The 25,464-nt window shown below is 46.0% G+C and overlaps 4 protein-coding genes across 7 annotated transcripts in view; 1 reads left to right on the forward strand and 3 right to left on the reverse strand.

Moving 5' to 3' along the window:
* Positions 1-2,919, forward strand: part of fam13b (family with sequence similarity 13 member B) — a 36,018-nt gene extending 33,099 nt beyond the window's left edge. For all 4 annotated transcript variants that reach the window (XM_053878285.1, XM_053878286.1, XM_053878288.1 and 1 more), the window contains 6 exons: positions 284-489; positions 551-634; positions 700-795; positions 866-1,206; positions 1,275-1,376; positions 1,450-2,919. In XM_053878285.1, coding sequence (XP_053734260.1) covers positions 284-489; positions 551-634; positions 700-795; positions 866-1,206; positions 1,275-1,376; positions 1,450-1,573 — 953 coding nt within the window. In that variant the 3' untranslated portion in view covers positions 1,574-2,919. The remainder of the gene's footprint in view (positions 1-283; positions 490-550; positions 635-699; positions 796-865; positions 1,207-1,274; positions 1,377-1,449) is intronic.
* klhl3 (kelch-like family member 3) lies at positions 2,546-12,291 on the reverse strand. The gene is made up of 15 exons (XM_053878290.1): positions 12,127-12,291; positions 10,622-10,756; positions 10,445-10,551; positions 10,255-10,376; positions 8,072-8,234; positions 7,887-7,996; positions 7,120-7,236; positions 6,898-7,047; positions 6,708-6,825; positions 6,414-6,614; positions 6,249-6,350; positions 6,064-6,192; positions 5,043-5,183; positions 4,837-4,980; positions 2,546-4,777 (listed from the first exon to the last, which is right to left on the reverse strand). Exons 1-15 carry the CDS (start codon positions 12,144-12,146, stop codon positions 4,749-4,751), a joined length of 1,788 nt encoding a protein of 595 aa, XP_053734265.1. The 5' UTR covers positions 12,147-12,291; the 3' UTR covers positions 2,546-4,748.
* Positions 12,292-16,821: 4,530 nt separating this feature from the next.
* Positions 16,822-18,373, reverse strand: LOC128767133 (heterogeneous nuclear ribonucleoprotein A0-like). Its single transcript, XM_053878886.1, has one exon. The coding sequence runs from the start codon at positions 18,274-18,276 to the stop codon at positions 17,386-17,388; it is 891 nt and encodes a 296-aa protein (XP_053734861.1). The 5' UTR covers positions 18,277-18,373; the 3' UTR covers positions 16,822-17,385.
* A 5,479-nt stretch (positions 18,374-23,852) lies between these two features.
* LOC128767134 (heterogeneous nuclear ribonucleoprotein A0-like) lies at positions 23,853-25,313 on the reverse strand. Its single transcript, XM_053878887.1, has one exon. The coding sequence runs from the start codon at positions 25,252-25,254 to the stop codon at positions 24,373-24,375; it is 882 nt and encodes a 293-aa protein (XP_053734862.1). The 5' UTR covers positions 25,255-25,313; the 3' UTR covers positions 23,853-24,372.
* Between the last annotated feature and the right edge of the window lie 151 nt (positions 25,314-25,464).

Raw genomic sequence — 25,464 nt, forward strand, 5'->3', positions numbered from 1 at the left:
ATTTGATCTGAAGGTGACACGTCACTGGTGATGCCCTCATGAGAGTTCATTTTCAGAGGCCACTAGATGGCGCTGTCTGCTGCATAATCCTGAGCTTGCCATGTTGGAACGTGCCCATCCCAGGAGCATACGTTGGGCCCGAACATGAGCTCTGAGTGTCGTGTGGGTTTGTGTTTTCCGAGCTGGTCCTCGTTGAGCTGCCGGCCACTCGCTCCTGCATGTCTTCACCCTCCGCCACCTTCGTTCCCGTTTTTCACCCCTTCTTCTGTCGTCACCCCGGCAGACGCCAAGCACCGCGCCGAGAGCGAGTTCGGCCCCCTGACTCGCCCTCGAAGCAACACGCTGCCCAAGAGCTTCGGCTCCACGCTGGACCACGGCGCAGCGGGCGAGGCCAGGGAGCCGCGGCCCACCAGGGAGGAGACTCTGGAGCTGATCCAGCAGCGGGTGAAAGGGAAGAGGCAGGAGGACGGCTGGCCAGAAGACGTGAAGGTGAGAGGCGGTGCGGTGGCTCCGCCTGCAGCGGCTCGCTGACCTCCTCTGCTCCCTGCAGAAGATGACCAAGGAGCAGCTGTCCTGCGAGAAGACGGTCCTCCAGAAGAACTTGCTGCACTACGAGGGCCTGCACGGCCGCCCGGTAAGTTCACCTGACCCTGACCCTGACCCTGACCCAGCTCCCGCTGACGGCCGCGTCTCTTGCAGGTGACCCGCGAGGAGCGTCTGGTGGTGAAGCCTCTGTACGAGCGCTACCGACTGGTCAAGCAGATGCTCACCAGAGTCAGCATTGCGCCGGTGACGGTAGGACGGCGACCCCCCCGCCCCGCCCGACCATGCCGCGGCCCGCATCACCCACACGTGTCCCTCGCAGGTGTCGCCATCCAGCAAGAGGCGGAGCCAAACCCTGCAGCCCATCATCGAGGGGGAGACGGCCCACTTCTGGGAGGAGATCAAGGAGGAGGAGGAAGAGGAGAAGAAGGTGGAGCAGAGGGAGGAAGAGCGGGAGGAGGAGGAGGATTACGAGGATGAGGAGGAGGAGGGGGAGAGCAGCAGCGGCGGAGAGATGCAGGGCTCTGAGGTCATCATGGCCGTCGAGCCCCTGACCCTGAAGAACCAGGCTGATGGTCAGACCCGCTGCGGAGGCCCCGTGGAAGAGGGGTCTGGGAAGCTGGCCATGGACCTGCGGCTGTCCAGCTCCAACGCTTCGTCCATGTGAGAGAGACGCGCTCGCGCGCTGGCGCACACTGATGATTTCACACACGTGCTGTGGGTCGTTTCAGGCCGGAGCTGCTGGAGCAGCTGTGGAAGGCTCGGGCCGAGAAGAAGAAGCTGAGGAAGACCATCCGCGACTTCGAGGAGGACTTCTACCAACACAACGGCAGGTGAGTGCAGACAATACGACAGAGGTCCAGACCCGGCCGCCCGGAGTGACCCGAGTCTGCCCGTGCCTTGCAGGAACGTGCAGAAGGAGGACCGGGTCTCCATGATGGAGGAGTACCGGGAGTACAAGAGGATCAAGGCCAAGCTGCGGCTGCTGGAGGTTCTGATCAGCAAGCAGGACTCGTCCAAGTCCATCTAGACGGGCGGCGCCACCAAAGCACCACCTTCAGTTTCCCACGCTTTTAGCTATTTATCGCCACCGACTCCAGTTTTAAGGAACTCATGTCACCATTTTAATGTTTGTAAATAGAGGACGACGTCATCGTCCAGCCGTCGCCGCTGCTCACCTTCGTCGTCGTCTTCATCACTCGGCTGATGTTCTCCTCCCGGCTGCTCCACTCACTGTGACTTTTTCTCTTCTTTTTTAACCTCAATTCCACCTGCGGAGCCGGAGCCGTCGGTGACCCGCGGAGCCGCGGACGCCGGCGCCGCTTCCACTCCCAGCTTGTTCGGAGGTGTCGGAAGGCAAACTGAGGCCGAGCGTCACGAACGAGGAATGGAGAATCCGGCACCACCCAGCTTTTACCTTTAAACTTCCCAAATATTCTCACGCGGTCAGCGAACGCACCGGCGGAGGGTCACTCTGTGACACGACTCCAACGGACTGCAACGCTTTTAAACACTAGAGTTCAGAAATTACAGGTTGATGGGGGAACACGGATCTCAAACACACAAAAAAGTAGGTTGTTACAAAATAAACAAAAAACGAAGTCCAGCCCGGACTGGACCACGGATTGACCGGGACCTGGAAGCGGCACTAGAAAGTGGTGCTGGATTCTCAACAAACGTGGACTCGCGAGCCGCGTCTCCACGATTGTCTCGGCTGAATGGATCTGCTCGTAGCTTTATGGAAACACGGTGCCAACACTGCCAGCACTGACCTGAACGCAGCGGAGCGTCTTTTTCTTTCCTCCGGCGGGCATGTTCAGAGGTTTTACCGACCCGGCGAGGTTTCATTTCCTGCTGGCGGGTCAAATGAGGACGGCGTTTTAACCCCTGCCGCGGGGTCACTCACCCTGCGGCGCCGCGGCCGGGGACTTTTTAGGGAGGCGGGTTGTTAGTCTGCTGGTGATGATTGTAAACGTCTGGAGCTTTGATAGAAAACAAGATGTTATTTGCACAGCATTCGCTCGGATGTGTTTTTGTTTTGTATTTCTAATATGAGGCACTACTTCTATACAAATATATCCTGTACATACATTTAAAAAAAACACCTGAAGGAATGAATGTTAAGTTATTGTTTGGCTCTTTGGTTGACCCTGGAAATGTTTCTTTTTTTTTAAGTCCTGCTAAAGCGATCATAACTTGGTTTCTCGTGACGACAATTCTGTGTGTCTGCGTCATTCTGTCGCTGTGTTGGATCAGCTGATGTGTATATGTGTGCGCTTGCATGGCCAAACACCATCCTATAAACAACACCGTGTGTCACTTGGTTTCCCGTCTTTCGTGCCATGATGACTCAGCAATAATAAAGAAGTGGAAGAAGTTGGACGTTTCGTGTGTCTTTGATTGCCCGGAAGGAACGAAGCGACATGACGCGTCGGCTTCAGTCGCGAGGTTTCGTGAGAGCAGAGGTCGCCCTCTAGTGGACTGTGGCAACAAGGGTCATTCTTACGACGCTTCTGGAAAACTAAAAAAAAAATCATCGTGAGAAACACCTCCGACTCTTAACTGAACAAACTTCCCTGATTTACTCAAATGAACTCAGCTATCCCTCCTGCCGAAATACTACTGCGAATACGTGGTTTTGCTCTTTAAAACAATGATCGGAAACATAGCGGCGCAGAACACAAATAAATAAACAGATCTTGCCATTAAAAGTGATTTTTAAATCCATGTTGACATGAGCAATTCGACCGCAATGTCCAGCTAAAAAGCGAAACGAATTTAACATGAACCGTAACTTGACGTAGTGACATTTTATTCCGGCGGCGCAACAGCGCCATCTACCGGACCATGAAAGTAATTAAATTCTGACGCTGTTGCTGCGAAAGTTTGTGTTTTTATATTGGAACCATTGATTCCTACAGCGGTCACATCTGAAGGGGAAGAGAACTGTCCGACATTAAACTGGTCAACGGATCCGTAGAGATCGATACCAACACGGCAATATATCGAAATACTTTGACCTCGTATATAACACTTCACAAGAATAATTATCGAAACTGACAAATACGTATCTTAAATGACAGACATTATTTCATACATTTAAATTTCATGTTCATAAATATATATATATTTTTAATCCAGTCCAAACTTAAAATGTAAAAATAAAACATATCTTTAAAATTAAGAATGTACATCCTATTCATGCACATATTTTTACTTCTGCAGGACTTAAAAAATATATTTAACTAAAGGGTATAAAACGCTGGATTGTTCAGCACCGGCTGATCAACAGTCTCAAGGTTTTTCACTTTCGTTAAATAATATGAAGAGCAAAACCAAGTCATTAATGTATTAAAATTTAAAGTGAAGGGGCCTAAACTGTATAAAATATTTTAGGTGAATCGTATTTCATGACGAGTTCGAGTTCGGTTTCAGTGAAAACAAAACATAGTTTTAAAACAGAAACCGGTGCTCGCTTCTCCGCTTCAAATTGCGTTTGGCGCCATCTGGTGATCGTGACCCGACACTGCTTGTATCATGGTGAGCGTCATCTTGACATTCCTTTGATCGTAATATCCAGTGGAAATGAAGCCCGTCGATCACTTGGACCCATCCAACTCACCTGGACTGGGACACACCACGCAGGACCAGCAAGCCGCCGATGCTGCCGAAGAATGAACAGCGCTGATGTGGATTCAAGTTCTTTATCACAACGTTAGAATCACAATTGTTTGTTGGGCTAAAAACAGAGTCGATAAATAAAACCCATCTGGAGCCTCTACAGTGTAATCGACACGTCTCTGGACCCATGAAATGTTTTGGCTGTGTGGAAATGCGACTGCAGGTGGTGGCGGAGCGAAGCGCTCTCAGGAGGCCCGAGCCTCCGCGGGTCCCGCTCACATGACGGTTGGGAACACCCACTCCTGGCTGCAGTCCACATATTCCGGCCCAGACGCTCCGAACTTTAGCACTTGAACTGTGGCAACACTACAAAATTGGCTCAAAAGTGCGTCAGCAGGTCGGCGACCTCTGGAAGGGGTCGGGTGGCAGCAGTGGTCAGTGAGGACTCGCTCTGCTCGGCTTCTCACCCTCAAGTCTCTGTGGCTTCTTCTTTTTCCAGTGCAGCAAAGAAAGTCAGGAGCGGCTCCGGCAGAAGGATCCAGTCCCTCGGCAGAACTCGCCCACCTGCCAGCGCCTGTCCTTCGTCATAGCGGCTTGTCGATCACTGCGACACCTGCAGGGAGACGGTGGGGAAGCCTTGTGTTCACACAGCAGAGCGCCAGGAGGCCTTACCAGCGTAGCTGCGTCCGTTGCTCATGTTGGTGGGAATGAGGCTCCACTTGTCCGTGGCGGGGTTGTAGAACTCCACGGACGAGAGGTTGCACGAGCCGTCGTCGCCGCCGATCACGTAGAGGAGGCCGTTGATGGCGCACACACCTTCGGGGGGACGGCGAACGTGAGCACGCGGCTTTGACGCGGATCTGGTGGCGGTTCCTGACCTGCGTTCCTCCGACACATGTTCATGTCGCACACCGGCCTCCAGGAGTTGGACTGCGGGTCGAACACCTCCACGCTCTTCCTCACCAGCGGCCCATCGTGGCCTCCCGCGGCGTAGAGGTGACCGGCCAGCACGCCCACACCTGCGGGACATGAGGCGCACCGGTCAGGCCGGAAGCTTCCTGTCAGTCTGGAGGAGACGCTCACCATACTTGGCCCACCATATTGTGATATTCCACACAGTTACAAAATAAAAATATAGAAATATTACTGAAAAACGGACATAACAAATGAAGTCAAAGCCGTTCGATTAAAAACAACTTTTTAACGTAACAATTCTTTTTTTTAATTCTGCAAGTGTTACCCAGATTAAACTGGAGAACAAGAAGCTAAAAGTAATAATAATTTCCAACTGTGACATGTAGAGATGAGACACGAATGTGAAAATCAGAGGTCAATGTGTCATGACTCATGATACATTGCCATATTTATTGCAATCTCTTCAGGATATTGGAACATTTTGTGGATCCGAAAAAACGTTTTTGTGAAAGTTCAATCACAAACTGCAAGGGAAAAAAACTCTCTTTTATATATATATATATATATATATATATATATATATATATATATATATATATATATATATATATATATATATATATATATATATATATATATATATACATATATATAATTTTATTGTCTGCGTTGTGTACTGCTAAGTCACCACTGTTTTATCCAATCTTGGAGTTGAAAAAAACAAAAACGCAAATATGTGCAGCAAAAGGGAGACAGAGATTAAAAACTAAACCTAAAACTACATACAGAGACGCTGACAGATGACAGTGTGTGACAGCGATGAGAATCACAGAAGTCGCCCCAGATGAAAACAAAACCCACCACAGCTTGTAATAAGCAACAAACGGACCTCACCAGATAGACATTCATTTTAAATATGTTACAGTAGAGTGATTCTAATGGTAATAACTAAAGAGTCATAACTAAAGAGAGAGAGAGTCTCACCCGCCCCACTGCGCCGCGTGCTCATGTCAGCCACGTAGCACCACTGGTCCGTGGCGGGGTCGTATTCCTCCACCGAGCTGAGACACTGACGCGACGCTCCGTCGTAGCCCCCGACCGCGTACAGCTTCCCTGCAGCACCAGAGCAGGATTATTTTCACCCTGGGACCAGATGAAAGGCTCCTCACCGTCGACAACGCCGACCCCCACGCTGCTGCGCCGCGTGTTCATGGGCGCCACGTACGCCCACTCGTTGCTTTTGAAGTTGTACGCCTCCACGGTGGACAGACCTGGGCAGCGTGAAGCAGCAGGTCAATGTCTTGGGACTGGACACAGCCAGATGTTTCAGGCACCTATGCTTCCGTTGAAGCCCCCCACGGCGTACAGCAGGTCGCCCAGCACGGCGGCGCCCAGGGTGCTCCGTCTCTCCTGCATGCTCGCCACCGCGCCGCTCCACTGGTCCCGCGATCCTTCGTACACGTCCACTGTCCGCTCGCGCGACGAGCTGTTGAACCCTCCGATGGCAAACACCCGACCTGCCATGGAGACTACACCTGCGAGGAGAAGGTGTCACGGTGAACTGAAACTGGAGCCACAAGAGGGTGTCCTGACCACAAGACTCCTATCCACAATCCCTTCTCTGGTACCTGCCCTGCAGCGCCTCGACGGCAGGTCAGCCACCGAGTACCAGCGGTCCTCCTGGAAGTCGTAGCACTCCACGTTCCTGATGGCTTTTGGCGCCTGGCCTCCGACCACGATCATCACCTGTCGGGCCGAGCAGATGCGTTAGACGCCGCGGGACGCCAGAGTGGCGGAGTGCATGCCGCGGGTCGGGACCTTGGGGATGCTGACGGGAGTTCTGGGCCGGGTCCGGTCGGTCTTGATGAGGTGGCGCTGGTCAGCGGGCAGCAGGTGATACTTCATGGCCTCGATGAGGAAATCTTTGCAGGTGTTGTTGTTCTTGATCAGAGCTTCTTCCTCCACAATCTGAGGAGAGACGTCACTTCAAGTCACGGAGCGAGGCAGCAGGACCGGATAGAACCGGACCGGAGGGTTCACCTGCACCAGGTAGTCGCGGGACAGGAGCGGAAGTCGCACGTGCTCCATCAGAGTGGGCATGAACTCCATGCGAGCGGGTTCATCGTACTTGATCCACGAGATCATGGCTTCAAACACCTGCAGGGGGAGAGCCAGTTTACAACCGACGACAAGTACGACCCTGTACGACACGACATGAATGATATTCTATGAAGAAAAAAAACATTATGAAGGCTCCTAAAAAGCCACTTGCACCATGTTTCGCCATTCACACACAGTGTTAAACCACCGTCTGAACATCTGCTGCTCTGAACCGACTGTCTCAGGACGTTCCCTGACACTAGATGGAGTGAGACACCCATCAAACATGTCACCACTGATCATCCAACAAAAGCTATAAATGAAAAGGTCTGATGGAGACCAGAGAGCGAAAGCTCCAGAGTTGGAATTAGATATGTGGCGTGTCAGGACTACAGACTCTCTGCTTTACATTTTTTGGTTTATCCCCTACTTTGATTTGTCTCAAGATTCTGCCTGCTTTCACAGAAAAAAACATCATAATAACTAAACAACAGTAGCTTGCAGAACAGAAGTAGCACATCCAGCCAGACGTCTGAAGAGACAGACCAGGTGAGGACGGCTGCAGACTGGAGACAGATTTACTTCTCATAACTAAAAACTAGCGTACGTGTTATAGGTACAGATTCAGGTCCAAGTCCGGATCTTAGACTGTACTGCATGTGAGTTTCAAGTCACATGACACTCGTGGTGTGAGTTGTGCGTCTCACCTTTTCCTCTGTGGAGACTGTCAGTTTGTCGCTGGAGATCAGGCTGCAGAGCTGCTGAAGTGAAAGAGCCAAAAACTCCTCTCCCTGGACGACCTCTGTGAAGTGCTGCTCTGAGAGACAGAAGAACCCAGTCACCAAAGACGGCCTGTGAAAACCAAAGCGAAGCCAGGACAACAGTGAGCTACCTGCGTAGGCATGCGCCTGGTTGAGGAGCTGCGTGCAGGTGTGCAGGTCAGCGAACGCCAGGATGCCCAGACAGTTGCTGGGGTGAAGCTGAGACTGCAGGAACTCGCAGCACACCTGGCGGACGTCCATCAGCTGGAGGAGACTCGCTGCTGGGAGGAGAACCTGCAGCACACAAGAGACTCCCATGATTCGGTTGTATCAGAATTCAAGGTGGACCTTTTTTATTATGTTATTTATTATGTTTATTAGGCGAATCAATAGGCATCCATTCAATTTTAGTATTTGCCACCAGACTGATCAAATTTAAGATGTTTTTTTACACATAAATGATGCGCTTTGTGCTTACATTTTAAAATACAATGACACTCAATGGTCTCCTTCACCATGATGTTTTGGCGATGACATCACGGTGTTCTGTAAAATGTGGCGCACAAGGAATTGACCACTGAAAATGTTTCCTTTGATGTTGTTTATATTGATAATATACGTGTATATTATTCATCTCGCCTGTTTAACACAGTACGTTTCTCCACTTGAAAGTGATCAATGGGTGCACATTGTTGGGTGCACATTGTTGTTCCTGATAGTGATACTCCAAAAACTACTTCTTACTGACAGCAAACTAGTCGCAGAAAATTCTACTTGGAGCTGAATTACACTATACAAATACCTGCACCATCGAATATACTCTTATGGAATTATTTTATTATATCATACTGTTGTGATGCAACAGTTTTAAGATAACATAACCCTAAGTTAGATCTGTAATTTTATTCATCTCAAGATCAATAGATATCAATGCGTGTTATAATAACCTTGCACAATATTTATACATAAAGTTGCATATGGTTTTGTGGTTTTAGGTTTCTAGTGTAATTACATTTGGATGCAACATATTGCAAAATGTTGTAAAAGTTATAGTATATATTTGTCACAATAAATGATTGAAATGTGTAGCCTTTTAAAAAGTTACAAAAACATGAGTACAATGTGATTTTCTGTCATCTTATTTCATCCTTTCTGACACAAAAGTGTTATTTCAGATGTATTCGGAATCAGAAGATTGATAAAAGGACGTGCAGTTATAAAAAAGTTACCACAAGATGGTGGCATGAAGACAGTTTACATAAGTTAGTAAGTTATACTCGTACATTGACAAATGGTCCTTACAAATATGTGACTTGCAACATTCGAGGATCAATATTACAGGGTTTTTTTGGTTTTTGTTTTACCCTTCCTAAACATGTTTCTTGTGAAATGGGCACGACGCTCCACACGGTTCTCCAGGCTGCAGCGAGGGTAAATTGGAAACTTCTGAAACAAAACTCACTGCACTCGAGTCTTGAAAACGAAGGAAGCAATGATGTGATGTTACATGCTAAACGGAATCAAAACTCACTGCAGAATCAGATCTGAAACCTGCAGGTGACATTTTACCGACTGTGTTGCTGTAAGATCAAGTGATACACCCTCTGATGCAGCGCATGTGTAGTAAAGTGAGTTTCATTAAAGGAAGGACCGCTCAATTTGACAAAAAATAATAATGTTACGTCAAATTTCCAACTCCTTTAAAAGTCTGAAACCTGCTCTGGTCTTCACAGAGACGCAGCAGAGCTGCTCTGGAGCTCAACATCCAAACAAGGCTTCAGTCTGTGAGAGCCAGGCTGGTGGTTGTGTGGTGAATTATGATTGACTCAGACAATGTGACTCTTTGATGAGGTCCTTCTTTTTCGCTCCCCTGGGTCAGCAGGAGAAAAGACAAGGCCAGCTTCTGTTCTGCCCCTTCCCTACACGTTGAAAACAAGCTGAAGAAACTGTTGCTGTTTGACTGAATATGTTAGAAAAACAAGCATTTTCGGAGGGAGCCAATCAGGCGAGCAACAGAGGGAGGATTTCCTGCTTCTCTCCCAGCTCACTTCCAAGAAGAATAATGAAAGGAAGTATCCACGCTGAGGATTCAAACCCACTTTTTGGGATTCAAGCAGAGCAGCGTCAACAGCCGCTGCAGTAAAACCGTCGGCACCGTCTCATGATACAAAAATGCTCCAGGTTGGAAAACAGTCCATGAATGATTCACAGAAAACACCGACCTCAAGTCAAGGTCGTTCACTTCAATCTGACTTTCTGCCCATTTACTTGTGTGCGGAACACTTTTGAGCTTTAAAGGAGAAAGTGACCTCACCTGAACGTTGTCTTCTGTGATCTCGATCTCAGCGGTGTAGATGTAGTCCACCAGCTTCCTCAACGTCTGCCCATCCACCTCCCTGATCACGACCTGACGGGCTTTACTCTCGCTCATGTCACCTGACCACACGTGTTATGAGTCACATCTCGGGGTCCCACCACTCTGACTCTAACAGATGTGTGTGTACCTGTAAACATGGCACAGAAGTAGGGGCTGCAGGAAGCCAAGACCACGCGGTGGGCTGGCACCTCCACACTGTCGGCCACCAGCTGGACGTCACACAGCAGCTTCTTACTGCACACAACACTCAGTTTACTTCTCTCCTCCCAGCCACCTGGCCTTCCACTGAGCTCCATTCAAACACCTTCTCAGGTCGTTCATCAGCTGGAATGCCTTGCTCATGTGCGACTGGTTGAAGGTGAGCATCCCTCCGCTGACCATGTCCTCCTCTGCATCCGCGGTGCTGTTGGGATGTGGCGAGGCCGGCATGACTGCCAGACTGGGAACACGTGAGAGGCATTAGTGATGCACGACTTTCTAATCTCCATTATCCTGAGCACTGGAAAATGTCAAGCGACTAGTGACAACCAGGACTGCAACTGAGCTGCAAATACCTCAGTTAGTGAAATGAAATGAATTTTGTTGGAGACACTAGTTGTGTGTTGAAGCACAACCATACTGACAGTTGACTAGTCACAGCTGTCTTAACCAGGGGTGGTTGAGACCAACTGTGCCACAAAGGGCCACAGTGGATGTAGGTTTTGTTCCAACCAGTCAAGAGTCACCAATAAGGTGTCTTATGAGGGGAAACCATTGACTGTCAGTCTGGTGTTGCTTGTTTCAGGCGAAACCTCACTGGTTAAACACTATGTGCTTGATCTTTAGAACATAACCCTGCATGACTGTGTCTGATCCCTTTGAGGATCAGACACAGTCATCTTAGCGGTAAATGTGCGCGAATTCACCAATATGTAACTTGTTCGGTAGTATTGTAAATCGCAAACCTTCATATAATGTTCAGTGTCGTTTTGAAACTACATTTTAATTGCTCACAGTAGATTCGTGCACCGACGCCTCAGAGCCTCAACAGCTGGCAACTTATCGATGATGGATTATAGCTGACTATGTCAAGTGATCCTTGCAGCCCTGGTGACTATATTAGAAATGAGTCCGGTGGAGAAGTTTGGAGACAAAGTTAGGGTTCAGACATGTGAACTGACTGATGAAAGAATAAAAGAAGGCACTACATATGTATGTTTGGGTCTTGAATCCAACATGGAAGTCACTTCTCCACTCTGGCTTGGGAATGTTCGCCAGTGATGGCCAAGACCTCAGAAGTGTTTCTATAAACCACGCAAAGTGGATGGCAAAATTCAGTGTTGTCACCTGAAATTGATATTTAAGTTTATACATGTGCATGACAGGTAGGAATGCTAGCGCGCTTTGTTGCAAACTGGTCTAGAAAGTCATTGGAAACCAACGGAAAGGTTTGCTAACATCCAGCGGGAGTTGTTTGTTTTGGTTGTTGAACGTCAAGTTAGCTTCAGGTGCTAGCACCCTCTTAAGAAGCGGACATCCGTCACTCACCCTCGACTTATTCCAGTGCATGAGGACGATGCTATCCTGGTTATAAAAACACATGGAAGCCACGGAAGTCTGATTCTTAAACCACATTTAGCAGCCAGAGAAACAGCACCAGCAAAGCTAGCTAAACCCAGCTAGTCAACACAGCTAGCAGCAGGAGATCAGCCACCGAGGGTTTCTGGGATGAACACCCGCGGAGAGAGCGGCCCCCGCGGGCTGCGGTGGAAGTCGAGGCGGAGGGACTGATAGCGACACCGAGTAATCCGGAGATAGAGAGCGACTTACCCCGGCGACCCTCCGTCCATCCTCCTGGAGCCTCGGAGCTCGAGCAGCGGGCGCGCACACGCCTGACCGTGCGCACCAGCCGTGCGGGAGCGCGTACACGCTTAACCTCTCTTTGATATTTTCTCACAGAACACCATTTGAATGTCATGAAAAACAGCGATCTTGCTGTTAAAGTAGGAGCTGTCAATACAGTTGTACTTCTTACAGAAGTATTTCTTTAATTTCTTGCATCATTTCCTGCTTTACCTTTATCTATAATACAAATTTGTTGTCTCCCCACTCTTTATCCCAGTAAACTTTGTTACTTGACTGATGTGATTCTACACTGAATGCAAACCGATCGTCTCATCCTGTGTTGTCCTTCACCCAAAGGTAATGACTAACTAACATAAGTTCATGTACTTCAACTATGTCTTTGAGAAGAATGCAGTGGCTCAGCAAACATAACAGTCTGAATGTATGGGTCCACTGGGCTTGAGCTGCCCACCCAGACCTGTTTTGTCTCCAGAGGTTCTTTAACTGATAGCTTTGCCTGGTTTTTGACACCACTCTCCCACAGTGAAAGAACCTGCTTTGGAAGTCCAGAAGAGGTTCAATTTGAATGAGAACACCAGCAAAGCAAGCAGAATGTGCCATCTAAAGTGTGACTGCAATGTTAAAGTGACAAAATTTACATGTTTATTTTACTTTTATTATAGAAAACATTATCCAGGAACGGCAGGACAACTCAGGAAGACACGCTGGACATTTCAAAATAATGTCTTTAGATTTCAAAGCCACATAATGGGTAATATAAAACAACCTCTGCACCCTAATGCAGACCCAACAGTAAGGTGGGGCGCAGTCCCCGCCTTCTCTGCTGGGCCCCGTGCCCGGAGCCTCAGTGAGCTGCTGGTCCTGAGAACAGTCGCTATGCACCAGTGGATGTGATGAGTTTATTTCAAAAGAAGCAAACCTTCTCTGGTGATTCTCTGTCCTGCAGCAAACACTGGTGGAGCCCAGAGGCCTGGAAATACACCACAAAATGGAGCACCCAGCCGCTACACAGCGAAAACATGTCTGTAGATGTTGTTCATTTTGCATTGTACTGTGATTAAATGAGAAGTCACAACAGCACTTTTTCCTCAACACCTACTTAGAGGTTTCAAAAATAAATAATCAAATGTGAAACTCAGCCCAGAAAACCAGAAAGTGTAGACTCTGGAAATACCAACATCAGAGAAAAAGTCATAAATCAACAGCCAAAGAAAACAGTAGCATAATATCATGCATTCTTTCCAATCACAAATCAAAAAGCACTCCTGAAGTATTTCAATCAATTGGATTGATAAACAAAGAAATCCAATTTTGCCCTTACTCTTTCACAGTATCTATATTCTAATGTGGAGATGTAAGTGAACAAGACGACAGTTTCCTTATTCAAGAAGAAATACAATGAATATAGTCCCAATGTGAAATCCAATTGTGCAAAAATTAATAGTCAATTTTAAAATCACTCCATTGCCAAAACTATTAACCCTTGAGGAACCGGTGGAGTCCAATATATCTTCCCAAGTTTCTGAGTTTGAGTGAAAGTTCAGATATTGCAAAACCATGAAGTCACTTAGAACAAAGTATTTTGAATTAGTTCACGGATACACCGCTTCCGCAATCTTACTGGGATGTTTATGTCTGTAAATGAAATGGATTAAAAAAAAACAAAGTAATTATTTGTAGAATTTAGATTTTGTAATTCTTCTTCTTGCTGTTGTGGACCTCGATCGGTAACAGACTTGAAGGTGTGTTACCGCCATCTACTGGAGTGGAGCGTGGCCATAGTTTTTGTTACTTTATACTGAAGAAAAATGTCATACTGTAAATCACTTTGACGTGAGCTGTTAAAGGTGGTTGTAAACAGTTGAGTTGCTGAAGCTGAGTCACGTGTGTGGCGCTGATTCCATCCAACAAAATTGGCAACACACCCTGTAGGTGGTCCTGACAACAAAGACAGTAAAATAACAAATGGAAGCGATAAGTGTGTGAGAGGGGCAGATGGGGAGCAGGTGGACGAGCTTCATTGATCTGGTTGGGTGAGGGGCACTTCTTGACTGTTCCCTCTGAGCTGAGCGTGAAAATTCCCTTCTTAAAAAAACCCCCACCACTGACTGTCCTCAACATTCTCACACGTGAGCAGACAGATATGATAATATTGTGTTGTATTACGCTCATGATTTAATCCAAAGAGAAGGTTGTCCTGATCCTCACCAGGGATCCAACCTTTGACCTTCTGCTCCAGAAGATTGATCACATCAGTAAATATCACAATGGAAATGTAGCGATTCCAATACCAATACCAATTTTATTTATAAAGCACTTAAAAAGCAATGCAAGATTGACACTAAGTGCTGTACAGCAGTAAAATCAGGATAAAACAGACATTAAAGACAATACATACATAAAGTTAAAACAAGAAAATAAAATAAAAATTACTAAAAAGAAGATCAGCTGTGTGGTTGTATAAAAGCCAAAGAGTAAAAGTGCGTTTTAAGAAGTGTTTTAAAAGTGGACAGTGATGGTGCCTGTCTCACATGGGGAGGGAGGGCATCCCATAGCCGGGGGCCACAGACTGAGAAAGCCCGGTCCCCTCTCATCTTCCGCTTGGTTTTAGGTACCTGAAGGAGGAGCTGGTCAGCTGACCTCAAGGACCGCGGAGGAACGTAGGGGGTTAGAAGCGCCGCTAGATACGGAGGGGCAAGACCATTTAAAGCTTTAAAAACGAACAGAAGAACTTTAAAATCAATTCTAAAAGTCACAGGCAGCCAGTGGAGAGAAGCTAAAATTGGGGTGATGTGTTCACTTTTGCGTGACCCCGTTAAGAACCTGGCTGCAGCATTCTGGACCAGCTACAGACGGGACAGCGACGCCTGGCTAACTCCTACAAGGAGACAGTTGCAGTAGTCCAGTCGGCACGTGATAAAAGCATGAATCACTGCTTCCAGATGCTGCCTGGATAAAATGGTCTTCACCTTAGAGAGTCGACGGAGATAAAAGAAACATGACTTGACAACCGCGCTGATCTGAGAATCAAATTTTTAACATAGTTGGACAGAGGACCCAGGTTAAAAGACAGAGGATCACAAACATTACTGGGTCTAAAAATCATCACTTCAGTCTTTTTATCGTTAAAACTCAGGAAGTTTAGGGTATTATATCATATTATACAGTGTATAGTATTATATAGTGTATTACATATTATATACTTATATTATATACATATGCGTGTATTATATTGCACAGTTCTATAAATCAATGCATCACAGTTCCATATGTTTATAATGAACTATGACACCTAAAAACAAAACATATGAAAGCAGGATTATACAGAATGAATAAGATTTAAATCTTAAAATCTGGATCCCATCTGAGAATATTGAAGTAAAACAAGAAGTAATAGGAAGAGAAACTAACCTTAATTTGCAGAAAATGCATTCAATAAATAAAGTGTGTTTTCGCTTCATTTAATAAATGTAAACCAAAATGCCTTATATTAATGAAATAATATACCAAGTTATTTCTGTTGTTTATGATTGTAATTGCTAATCAGCAGATCTTTTAAAGGGAAGCTGCTTTGAAGGTGAAAAATAGGCAGATGTGCCAAAGCATCACAACAAAAAAAGGCTTTATATTTCAGTTGTTTATATCTTTAAATGGATAACATGACAGGATCTTAATTTTATTTTAAAGGGATTAACACGTGCTGCATTAACACATTCAGGTTGGGTCATGAATGTTCCTCTGACATGCACTGGAAGTGTTTTTATTGGTGTGTTAATGAAGTGACTGGCACATCGGAGTGGCCAGGACAGTGGCGCACATTTACATGGTAATTTAGAGGCACCAACTTGATGACTTCCCAGCTGGACTCCAGCTCAACTTTCACACTTGGATGATGATGTGCTGAGATGGCTCCATTTTAAACTCGTGACTGTGGCCTGCGGTGCGTCTCCTCAGGTATAAATGACCCACAGAGACACGTGTTGTCGCACACACTTTGTCAAAGCTAGACTAGGACTAGGGATCTTTTTAAAAAGAGCTATTGTAATGTGTTTTTATATGGTGTCCATTGCACAGCCATTGTGCGCATCCATCACCAGCTACATTGTGGCCACTGTATCGAGTACATTGGCTGGTTTCAGGTTGCTGTTGAGCGTCTCTTATTTTAGTTCTTGAAAAAGAACCCTCGCCCTGTGTGTTTATTGCAACTTATAATAGACATTAAATGTATCTGTAAAAACCATCAATCACATATCACTAAAGTAGAATTTATGTTCTGATTTCACTATTATATTCATCCAAATATGTTGAAGCACTAAATAGATGAATATTTCTTACAAGACGGACAGAGAAGTGTTGAGGTTGTTGGGTAGATTCATTAAAACCAAACAATGTCAGAGAAAATGCGGTTCATTCGACTGTTTTCTTCATGATCAGAGTAAACAGATTGACGTGTTTCAAACCACATCGTGTCTGTGGACGGGTACTGACCACTGCAGAACTCTTCACTTCAGGGAGTCTTAACTGGTGCAACAAGCACAGAATCCAGGTCACCAGCATACAGCGAGGCGTTCAGGGTCAAGCCTGTGAAGTGTCTGAGGGAACGTTACATTTCAAGCATTGTTTTTGCTGACTTATTGACCTTGATGAAAGAAGACATGATTGTGATTTTCAAAACATTAAAATGTTTAATAAAACCAGAACATAGGGGCCAACTGAGCACTTTACATTTTAATTTGAACAAAAGAGCCTAATGGGACGGGAGAAGCGGAATCTGAGCGCAACTTACAATAGAAATCATCCATCTATCAAAAAGAAATATCGTCACAGACAGGTGTTTTGGATCAAGAAACTCAAACACTCGAGTCCCATGCTGTCCTGTGACACCGCCACCGACCTCACTTAAAACCCTGAGTTCAAGAAGCGACAGAACAAAAAAGACTGGTTTGTTAGACAAACTCAAATGAACGTTGATAAGCAGTGACAAAAACAACAAATTTCTTCCAACGTAATAAAAACAATTCACAACTTTTTGTCAATAATGTCCACACAAATGGAATAGGAGGACAGATGGGGTCCAGGTGGGGGCAGATGGGAACCGGAGGACAGTCTCATTCATTCGGCATGGGTGATGGGCGCTGCTGCTTCAGTCGATCGACTCACCCCCCACCCTGCGTGTGTGTGATTTCAAGTTCGTGGTACTCGGATTGATACTTTACATTGGATCTAATAGCCGCCGCCGAACCCACCTCCGCGGCCGTAGCCGGCTCCAGCACCTCCTCTGTTGTAGGGAGCCCCGCTCCTGTAGGAAAAGTTGCCCCCCTTCATTGCACCATAGTTGGAGTGCTGCTGTCCGTAGCCATCGCCAAAGTCCCCGTTACTGTAACCACCCCCCATCTGGTTGTCGTAATCTTCGTAGCCGCCACCGTAGCCGTAGCCTCCTCCGTTGTTGTAGCCGCCGCCGTAGTAGTTACCACCGTAACCACCGCCGTAGCCGCCACCACCGTAGCCGCCGCCGCCTCGGCCACCGCCATAGCCCTGCATCCCCCGTCCGCGACCTCGTCCTCCGCGGCCGCCGGTCGACATTTCCTGCTTGGTCATGGCCTTCTTCACCTCCACCTTGTTACCGTTGATGGTGTGGAACTTGGTGAGGACCGCCTTGGTGGCGGAGTCGGTGTCCTCGAAATAGACAAAGCCGAAGCCGCGCTTCTTGCCGGTCTGCTTGTCGGAGATGATCTCGGCCTTCTCCACCACGCCGAACTGCGAGAAGAACTGGGTCAGGTCGTCGGCCTCGATGTGGTCCTTCACGCCGCCCACGAAGATTTTCTTCACGTTGGCGAGGATATCGGGGTTGTTGGCGTCCTCCCGTGCGATTGCCCGCTTCAGCTCCACGTTGTTTCCGTCTACGACATGTGGCTTCTCCGCCATTGCTGCGTCGGCCTCTTCGGGCGCGGAGTAGGTCAGGAAGCCGAAGCAGCGGGACCGCCCGAGCTGGGGATTCATGACCACCACGCAGTCGTTCAGCGTGCCGAACTTCTCGAAGTAGGCCCGGAGGCCCTGGTCCGTCGTCTCCACATTCAAACCTCCGACGAAGAGCTTGCAGAGTTTGGACGACATGATGGCAGGATCTCTGGAGAGGATGGAAGTCCTGACTGTCCCTCGTCTTCTTCAATGAACAACGAAGGGGCGGTCCGGCTGACGCGCGCCGGGCTTCTTGTGTCGTTGCGGTCGCCGATTGGCCAGCTTGAAAGAAACTCGCCCCATCCATTGGCTGTACACATCGTCATCGCCATGCTGCTTTCAAGCGCGTCGGAAATTTTGAATTCCAAAAGCCGGCATGAATGAAAAAAATGAGAATCTTTAACATTTCCAGGCGGCTTTTCGAACTCATTTTTGTTCAAAGCACATTCATAAAGGGAAACGTTGCCTATCACGTGCACTCCGACATCAAAACTGTCCAAACACCGCTGGAAATATCGAGAATAAGTGCGGCCTGGAGATCATTGTGTTTAGGCGCCATCTTTGACCGGAGCCTGCTTTAGTGCCACTATTGTTACGTGCGTGTTTGTCTGCGAAACTACTCGAGAAATCAGCATATAATTTGATCAAATACGCGATCAAAAGTTGCTAAAAACAACGCAGAATAAACTACATGCTATTAGAATTACGTCAAAACAGTACATTCTCATTCTTTTCAGCACTTCCCCTTTGCTTCAAAGATAACACACGTCCTGGTATCATTGATAAAACGTCTGCAAAAGCGTCTTAAACCTGATAACTCTGATTAAATTAGAGTATGAAATGCATCTTTAGTGAAACCATTCTAGCAGATGAGCCCCGAGGACATCACACAGCTACATCAGCCATCTGTCCTGCAATCGATACCTCTTACAACCAAAAACACAATTATCAACAAAGACTCGAAAAGTCTCACAGTAACCGTCACAAACAACACGCAGGTACACATTTTTCCACTGATATAATAGTAAATAAAGAGTAAGTGAAGTATTGTAGTATAAAAATATATCGATTTATTTAGAATTCCGATTAAAGAGCCGACAGACCGGACACCCGCTTCAGTCCTACAGAGGACAAGAGAACAAAAGTCAAAACTTAAACCCTGTCACGTTTCACACACAACAGTGACTTCTCAAATGGCCTCCTGAAAGCGTGGTACCCCACTAGAATCGGGGGGTCGAAGCCAAACCTGAGTTGATCAGTCTAATGTCTTCGTCAGAGCTACTGTAACTGATTTTAATATTCAGCAGATAATCAATTTGCTCCCCATTGTCAGGGTTTTGGGCGTGGGGGAGGTCGGCCCCGGTTTCAATGGGGGGTGGGGCATGAACTGAGAACCGAGGCCCTGCAGAGCATCAATCAGAGGGAGGTCAAACAAAGGCAATCCTGATTAATCTGTTTAAAAGCTGTGAATTCTGGGTTTCAGGTTTCACAGCAGAAGCCGGGTTTAATCCTGTCAACACACCACAAGCGTCATGATGAACCTTCATTTGTCTCACAAGTATTTTCAGCCTTTTCAGTTAGATATCAAGTGAACAATCTAATGTTCAACCCACTAATATTTAGATTTGAGTTTTTCAGCTCCAATTTCACTTTCTCTTTATTCTCATCGATTAGTTTCACTTCCTCTAAATATGGAAAATATGATCTATGTTTTTATTTTCTGATTACTTTGAGCAAAAATGGCTGACCACATTTGTTACCACTGGATCCTGCGCTTGTCTGCTGTGTACATTCACTCTGCTCCACGAGATGTAAACGTTTCTAACCTTCCTATGATCATTCTGGCCTGCAAAACATTCCTAACAATGTGACAGCTTTTAATTTTTTATTTTTTGCAGTTTACATCCTGACAATGTACAATGTTTTGGGTGTCATGCTCATACTTCCTGTTTCAGGTATAATTTCATGTTGGTGTTTCTCAGTTAGTTATACAAGCATATCCTGTTCAATAACAGCTAAAGACAAACATGTCTGTAAAAAAACTGTAATATTGGCAATATTTAATTTTATTTCCGATTTTAGTGCGAGCATGAGCACACTGGAGGAAAAGGCTATGAAAGCGAACAAAAAAAAAAACTACACTACACTCAACATTTTCATAAAACCACGATATTGCACATTTGTATATTTGTAAATATGTTGTGATCACTACATGTATGATGACTACCTGCTTGCACGAATCATTTTTACTTATTTCTGTCTTTGCACTAACAATATAAGAGCTCCCGTAACGGTGAATTTCTCCTTTGTGAGATCAATAAAGTCTATCTTATCTTAAAAACAATAACTGAAAATGCATTGTCTGTTAACAAAACTAATCGAAACTAAAATAATAGTGAAACTGTCCTTTGTTTTCGTCCCTTTTATTTCATAAAGAAGCATTTTGAGATGATTTTAAATCCATTTATTTTGGTTGAGCTGGTTTTATGACCTGACAACACTGACTAGTACATCTTTACAAACTTGATGGATTGGAGTCTATTGTTGAGTTTTTATTACTATTTTTGTGACCTAATTCCAATACCCCCATTGAAGGAAAAAAAAACCTCATAAAAACTAAACTGAAACTAAATTTTTTTCAAAAACAACCCAAGCCACTTTAAAAGCTAATTAAAACTAACTCAATTTGAAGGACAAAAATCCAAAACGAAATAAAAACAAATGAAAAATCCTAACCTTGAGCAGAGGCCCTTCATTCAGTTGAAAAAATCACTACTTTTAAAAGTCTCTTTTCAAAGCTTGTACCTGACTCGAAATGTTATGTCGAAATGAAATACTAAGCTGATGTGAGCTTGTTTTAAGTGGTCACTCATTTAAAAAGACATTCCATACTTAACAGTTAAAACAGAAGAGGGGACTTGTTGAAGTTCAGCAGAAACATACTGAACCATCTAATATTAAGTTTATAAAGCTTTGCTCTGCAGCAAGCCATTTATGACAAGTTGTTTAAATGGTGTTGCATCAAACTTCTTGTCTGTCAGCACTTCCTGTCTGGAGTTTTCACAGCCAAGTCAGCCTGTACCACCTTCACCTATCTTTATCATCCTCCCAAGTCACACCTCTCCTCTTCAAATCCTGCTTTATCACACGCTTAAACGGCACAGGTTCCTTGTCCAAGATGTTTCCTGTCCCCTGGACATGTCCAACCCATCTGTCCTATCCAAAATGGTCCCTCTGATCGATTCAGATGCTGCGTTTTCTAGTCACTCCCAATGAAAACCTGAGCATCTTCAACTGTCTCTGCTTCCTGTGTCTTGTGTCAGAACTCCTGTGTGAAAACCAAACATCACGGTTGCTCTCACTACTGTCCCACTGAGTCTCTCCTTTACTGCAGCTGCCTCTCCTCTGAACACGCCGGCAGTTCTCTCCACTCTCCTCTTTACCCCTTTTTAATCTCTATCACTCTGTAGGACTGATCCCAAATACTTACCTTGTCTTTCACTACTCTCATCTTGACTGATTCTCCTACTTCTCATTTACACACATTCTGTCATAGTTTGCACTCACATCGTCAGCAAACATCTACAGACACCTCCCCACTGTCCTCACACACGTTCCGCACAAACCTCTCTGATGCTCCTGACTTCCTCTCTCTAGGAACTCAGTCTCTGGCTTTCAGCATGAAGCTCCTCCTATCAACTCAGTCTTCTTTATCTTATCTCCATGACACATTCGCCAGTTGAGCCCTAAAACAAACACTACTGCACATATTTTGAAAAGAAAGCTGGTCTTTCCACTTTTCTCACACTAGTTCATACTAGCTTTTTTGCTGTGTTTAGTTCCTTAATACAGCGTGGCTTTGTTATAGTCACATTTACTGCACTACAGTGATATAGTTCTCTCATATGCTTCACTGGCAGGTATCATTGGTAAACTAATTATTTCTGCTGAACTGATCTAAATATTTTCTGTAGTTTTTAATAGTTAATTGAATGACATATCTTTCAGCCATCTATTTGTCAATTTAATTTTGGATGCACATGAAAAAAAAAACTTCATAAAACAATATTGTCTTCTATAGACTACGATAAGTTGAGATTGCAGTACAACTGCACTAAACTGCGTTGCAACTCTTCCCATGCCTGACTGTGTACTACTTATTAGTCTAGTATAGACACAAATGTTCATAAAGAATGACGCTTTATTTATAAAAAGCATGAACGCCAACAGCATCTGCGCACCCACGTTCAGCCAGCTCACCTTCGTACCATGTTACAAGATCATTATCTCCCTGGTGTAATTACACCCCTTGGTTCAGATACAGTTCCCCTTGGAAAAAAAAAAATTCCTCTTGTCAGACAAATAAAGGTTCAATAAAAGCTTGTGTCCTCCAAAAAGCAGTAATTTCATCCGTGTCTTGTCCACGTCTGGTTGACTTTAAAACACAACTTGAAGTCTGCAACCCAGTTCAGCTCATCAAGACAAGCTGTCACTTATGGACGGGGTCGGTGGTGTCCCACCACCACAATGAAGACTCACTACAGACATACAATAAAATACATACAATAGATATCAGATAATTCAGTTTATTAAGACATAACACAATATCACAGTAGGTGATCGCACCAGTACACGTGCAGCTTAACATACAATACCTTTACATGGCGTAAGGTTAGTGGCACTGGAAATTTTAGAGCCTACATTTACCTCCACGTTAAAAGTTCTATAAAATCCAGTTAGGCACCATCATATAAACTTACCAAAGTCCATTTATCCTCTTCGTAAATATTCCCCTACTGCAATGCAACTATGAAATAATTACAACACAAAGATAATAAAAAGGTTTTTTATTGTATTTGTGCAAAAGAGTAATAAATTGTGAGCCTTCATTGTGTTCATCTAAACCCCTGTGGTCCATGAGCAACAGCCTCGGAAGTAGAAAGCAGTCTTAAAAAAACCTTCACTTGATCCTTTAAAACCCCAGTTTCATAACCCACTGGTGAATCCAGAGCGTGAACATCACCTTTGGGGGAGGGGCTCAGCATCGACGGTCCCCCATCAGCGAGCAGGCACACCCCGCCATGTTCAGGGTGATCCCCCTCTCTCATGTCCAGGTTAGCTTAGCAACCTGGAGGAGACGAGAGACAGATAGTGAGATACAGAGGCAACAGGGTTTATTCGGAGACTCCATGTCGACGTGAACAGAATGGTGGGGTCTCCTTCCACCGTTTCACTTTAAATTGTTCAGCCACGTCCTTGTAATTTAAAATGTAAATATGCTTGAGCTACGATTAAAGATGCAATCTTCATTTCACCATACATACGGTTGACCAACACAGAGTAAAGACAGGTTGATTACATACCTAGGTTGCTGGATGTGGATATCCTAAAGAGATATTTCAGACGCCTATCACAACCGACCCCAGGTAATGAACAGGGTCCTGATGTAGCCTACAAACAAACTGCTACGGCTATTTTGGCTTGGATAGCCTACTGGAATACATGTAACACCTAAATGTAAGAATAAGAGATAAATGACACAACCCTCATCAAGAGAAATAAACGTTAGAAAACCACAATAAATTATCAACACAACCCTACAGAGCCTACATGCATTGGCTGTGGGTTTTATTCTGAAACCATGGCACCCACCTGAAGTAAGATAGAAGCCTATAAAGATGACCTGTGGATAAACTTGAGGAATCCTGGTTAAATAAGTAAAATAACTAAGCTAATTTTTTATAAGATTTTATTTAAAAATGAACATACATGTGCATACCAGAGCGTTTTAGACAGTAAATTTGATCTGCAGACATTGAATTACACAATATACATAATATATCGCTACAATAATGGAAACTAAGACTGCATGAAGGGGGTGAGGGGGGGACAAAGAAACTGGATCCTGTAGGGTTGTACAAAATAGATGTCCACCTGTAACAACAGTCTAATTCTTCATACATAAAGATTCACAAATAACAAAACTTCTAACGACTTAAAAGGGGGAGTCAGACAATAAAGCAACGTAAATAAAAATAAAATTCCTCTAAGCGACATCTCTGTATCAAAAGTGTGTCCTAGTCAGGTTTCTGGGAAGTGACCTTCCTACCTGTTTGCTTTTTGTGGTGGGGGGTTCTGTGTCCGCATCTTAGCCATGGGTGGGATTCACGGCATTAGAGAATTTTGACGTCCAGATCCTGGATGGGGCGGGGAGGAAGTAAGGGGGGGTCGTGTTCCACTCTGCAGTCTCGTCTAGTAACCCCCACCGTAGCCCCCCCTGGGGTAGCCGCCGCCACCTCCCCCTCTGGCGTAGGGAGCGGCGCTCCTCTGGCCCCCGAAGGGCCCCTTCATGGGCCCGTAGCCGGAGGAATGCTGGCCGTAGCCGCTGCCGAAATCGTTGTAGCCGTTGCCGCCATTGTAGCCGCCTCCCTGCTCATATCCGCCGCAGAACTGGTTGCCGTATCCACCCCCGTAGCCACCTCCGTAGCCGCCGCCATTTCCGTAGCCATAGCCGTCTCGGCCACCGTAGCCATTTTGGTTTCCCCGCATGCCTCGTCCCCGTCCTCTCGGCATCATGCCGCCGCCTCTGCCGGACGCCTGCATCTCCTGCCTGGTCAGGGCTTTCTTCACTTCCACCTTATGGCCGTTTATGGTGTGGAACTTCACCACGACGGCCTTGTCGGCGGCGTCGTGGTCGGTGAAGTAGACGAAGCCGAAGCCGCGCTTCTTGCCGCTGTCCTTCTCGGTGATGACTTCGGCCTTCTCGATCTCGCCGTACTGGGAGAAATGGCTGATCAGGTGCTCCTCCTCGATGTCGTCTTTCAGCCCGCCGACGAACACCTTCTTGACTTTAGCGAGGGCCTCGGGTTTGTTGGCGTCCTCCCGAGCCACAGCGCGCTTCACCTCCACCGTGTGGCCGTCGACGTTGTGCGGCCTAGAGGACATGGCGTAGTCGGCCTCCTCCATGGTGGAGTAGGTGACAAAGCCGAAGCAGCGGGACCGCTGCAACTGCTTGTTCACCACCACCACGCAGTCGGTGAGCGTTCCGTACTGCTCGAAGTGCTTGCGGAGGCCATCGTCATCGGTGTCGACGTTCAGTCCCCCGACAAAAAGCTTGCAGAGCTGGTCAGACATTCTGGTCGAAGACGGTCGACTCCCTCAACAGTAGTAGGCAGAGCTCAAAATGGTGGTCGGAGGCCGACGCAGGCTTCATTTATACTCCTCTGTCATGTGACATCCCCTTTCCGGCTCAGTGTTTTTAATCTACGTCACAACTGCGGCCGAAGCGTTCTTAATTTCTAATCCTCTTATTTAGTCACAAAAGTATTTTTTTTTCAATGCTAT

This window comes from Synchiropus splendidus, chromosome 11 (assembly GCF_027744825.2).
Source record: "Synchiropus splendidus isolate RoL2022-P1 chromosome 11, RoL_Sspl_1.0, whole genome shotgun sequence".
Taxonomy (NCBI): Eukaryota; Metazoa; Chordata; class Actinopteri; order Syngnathiformes; family Callionymidae; genus Synchiropus; species Synchiropus splendidus.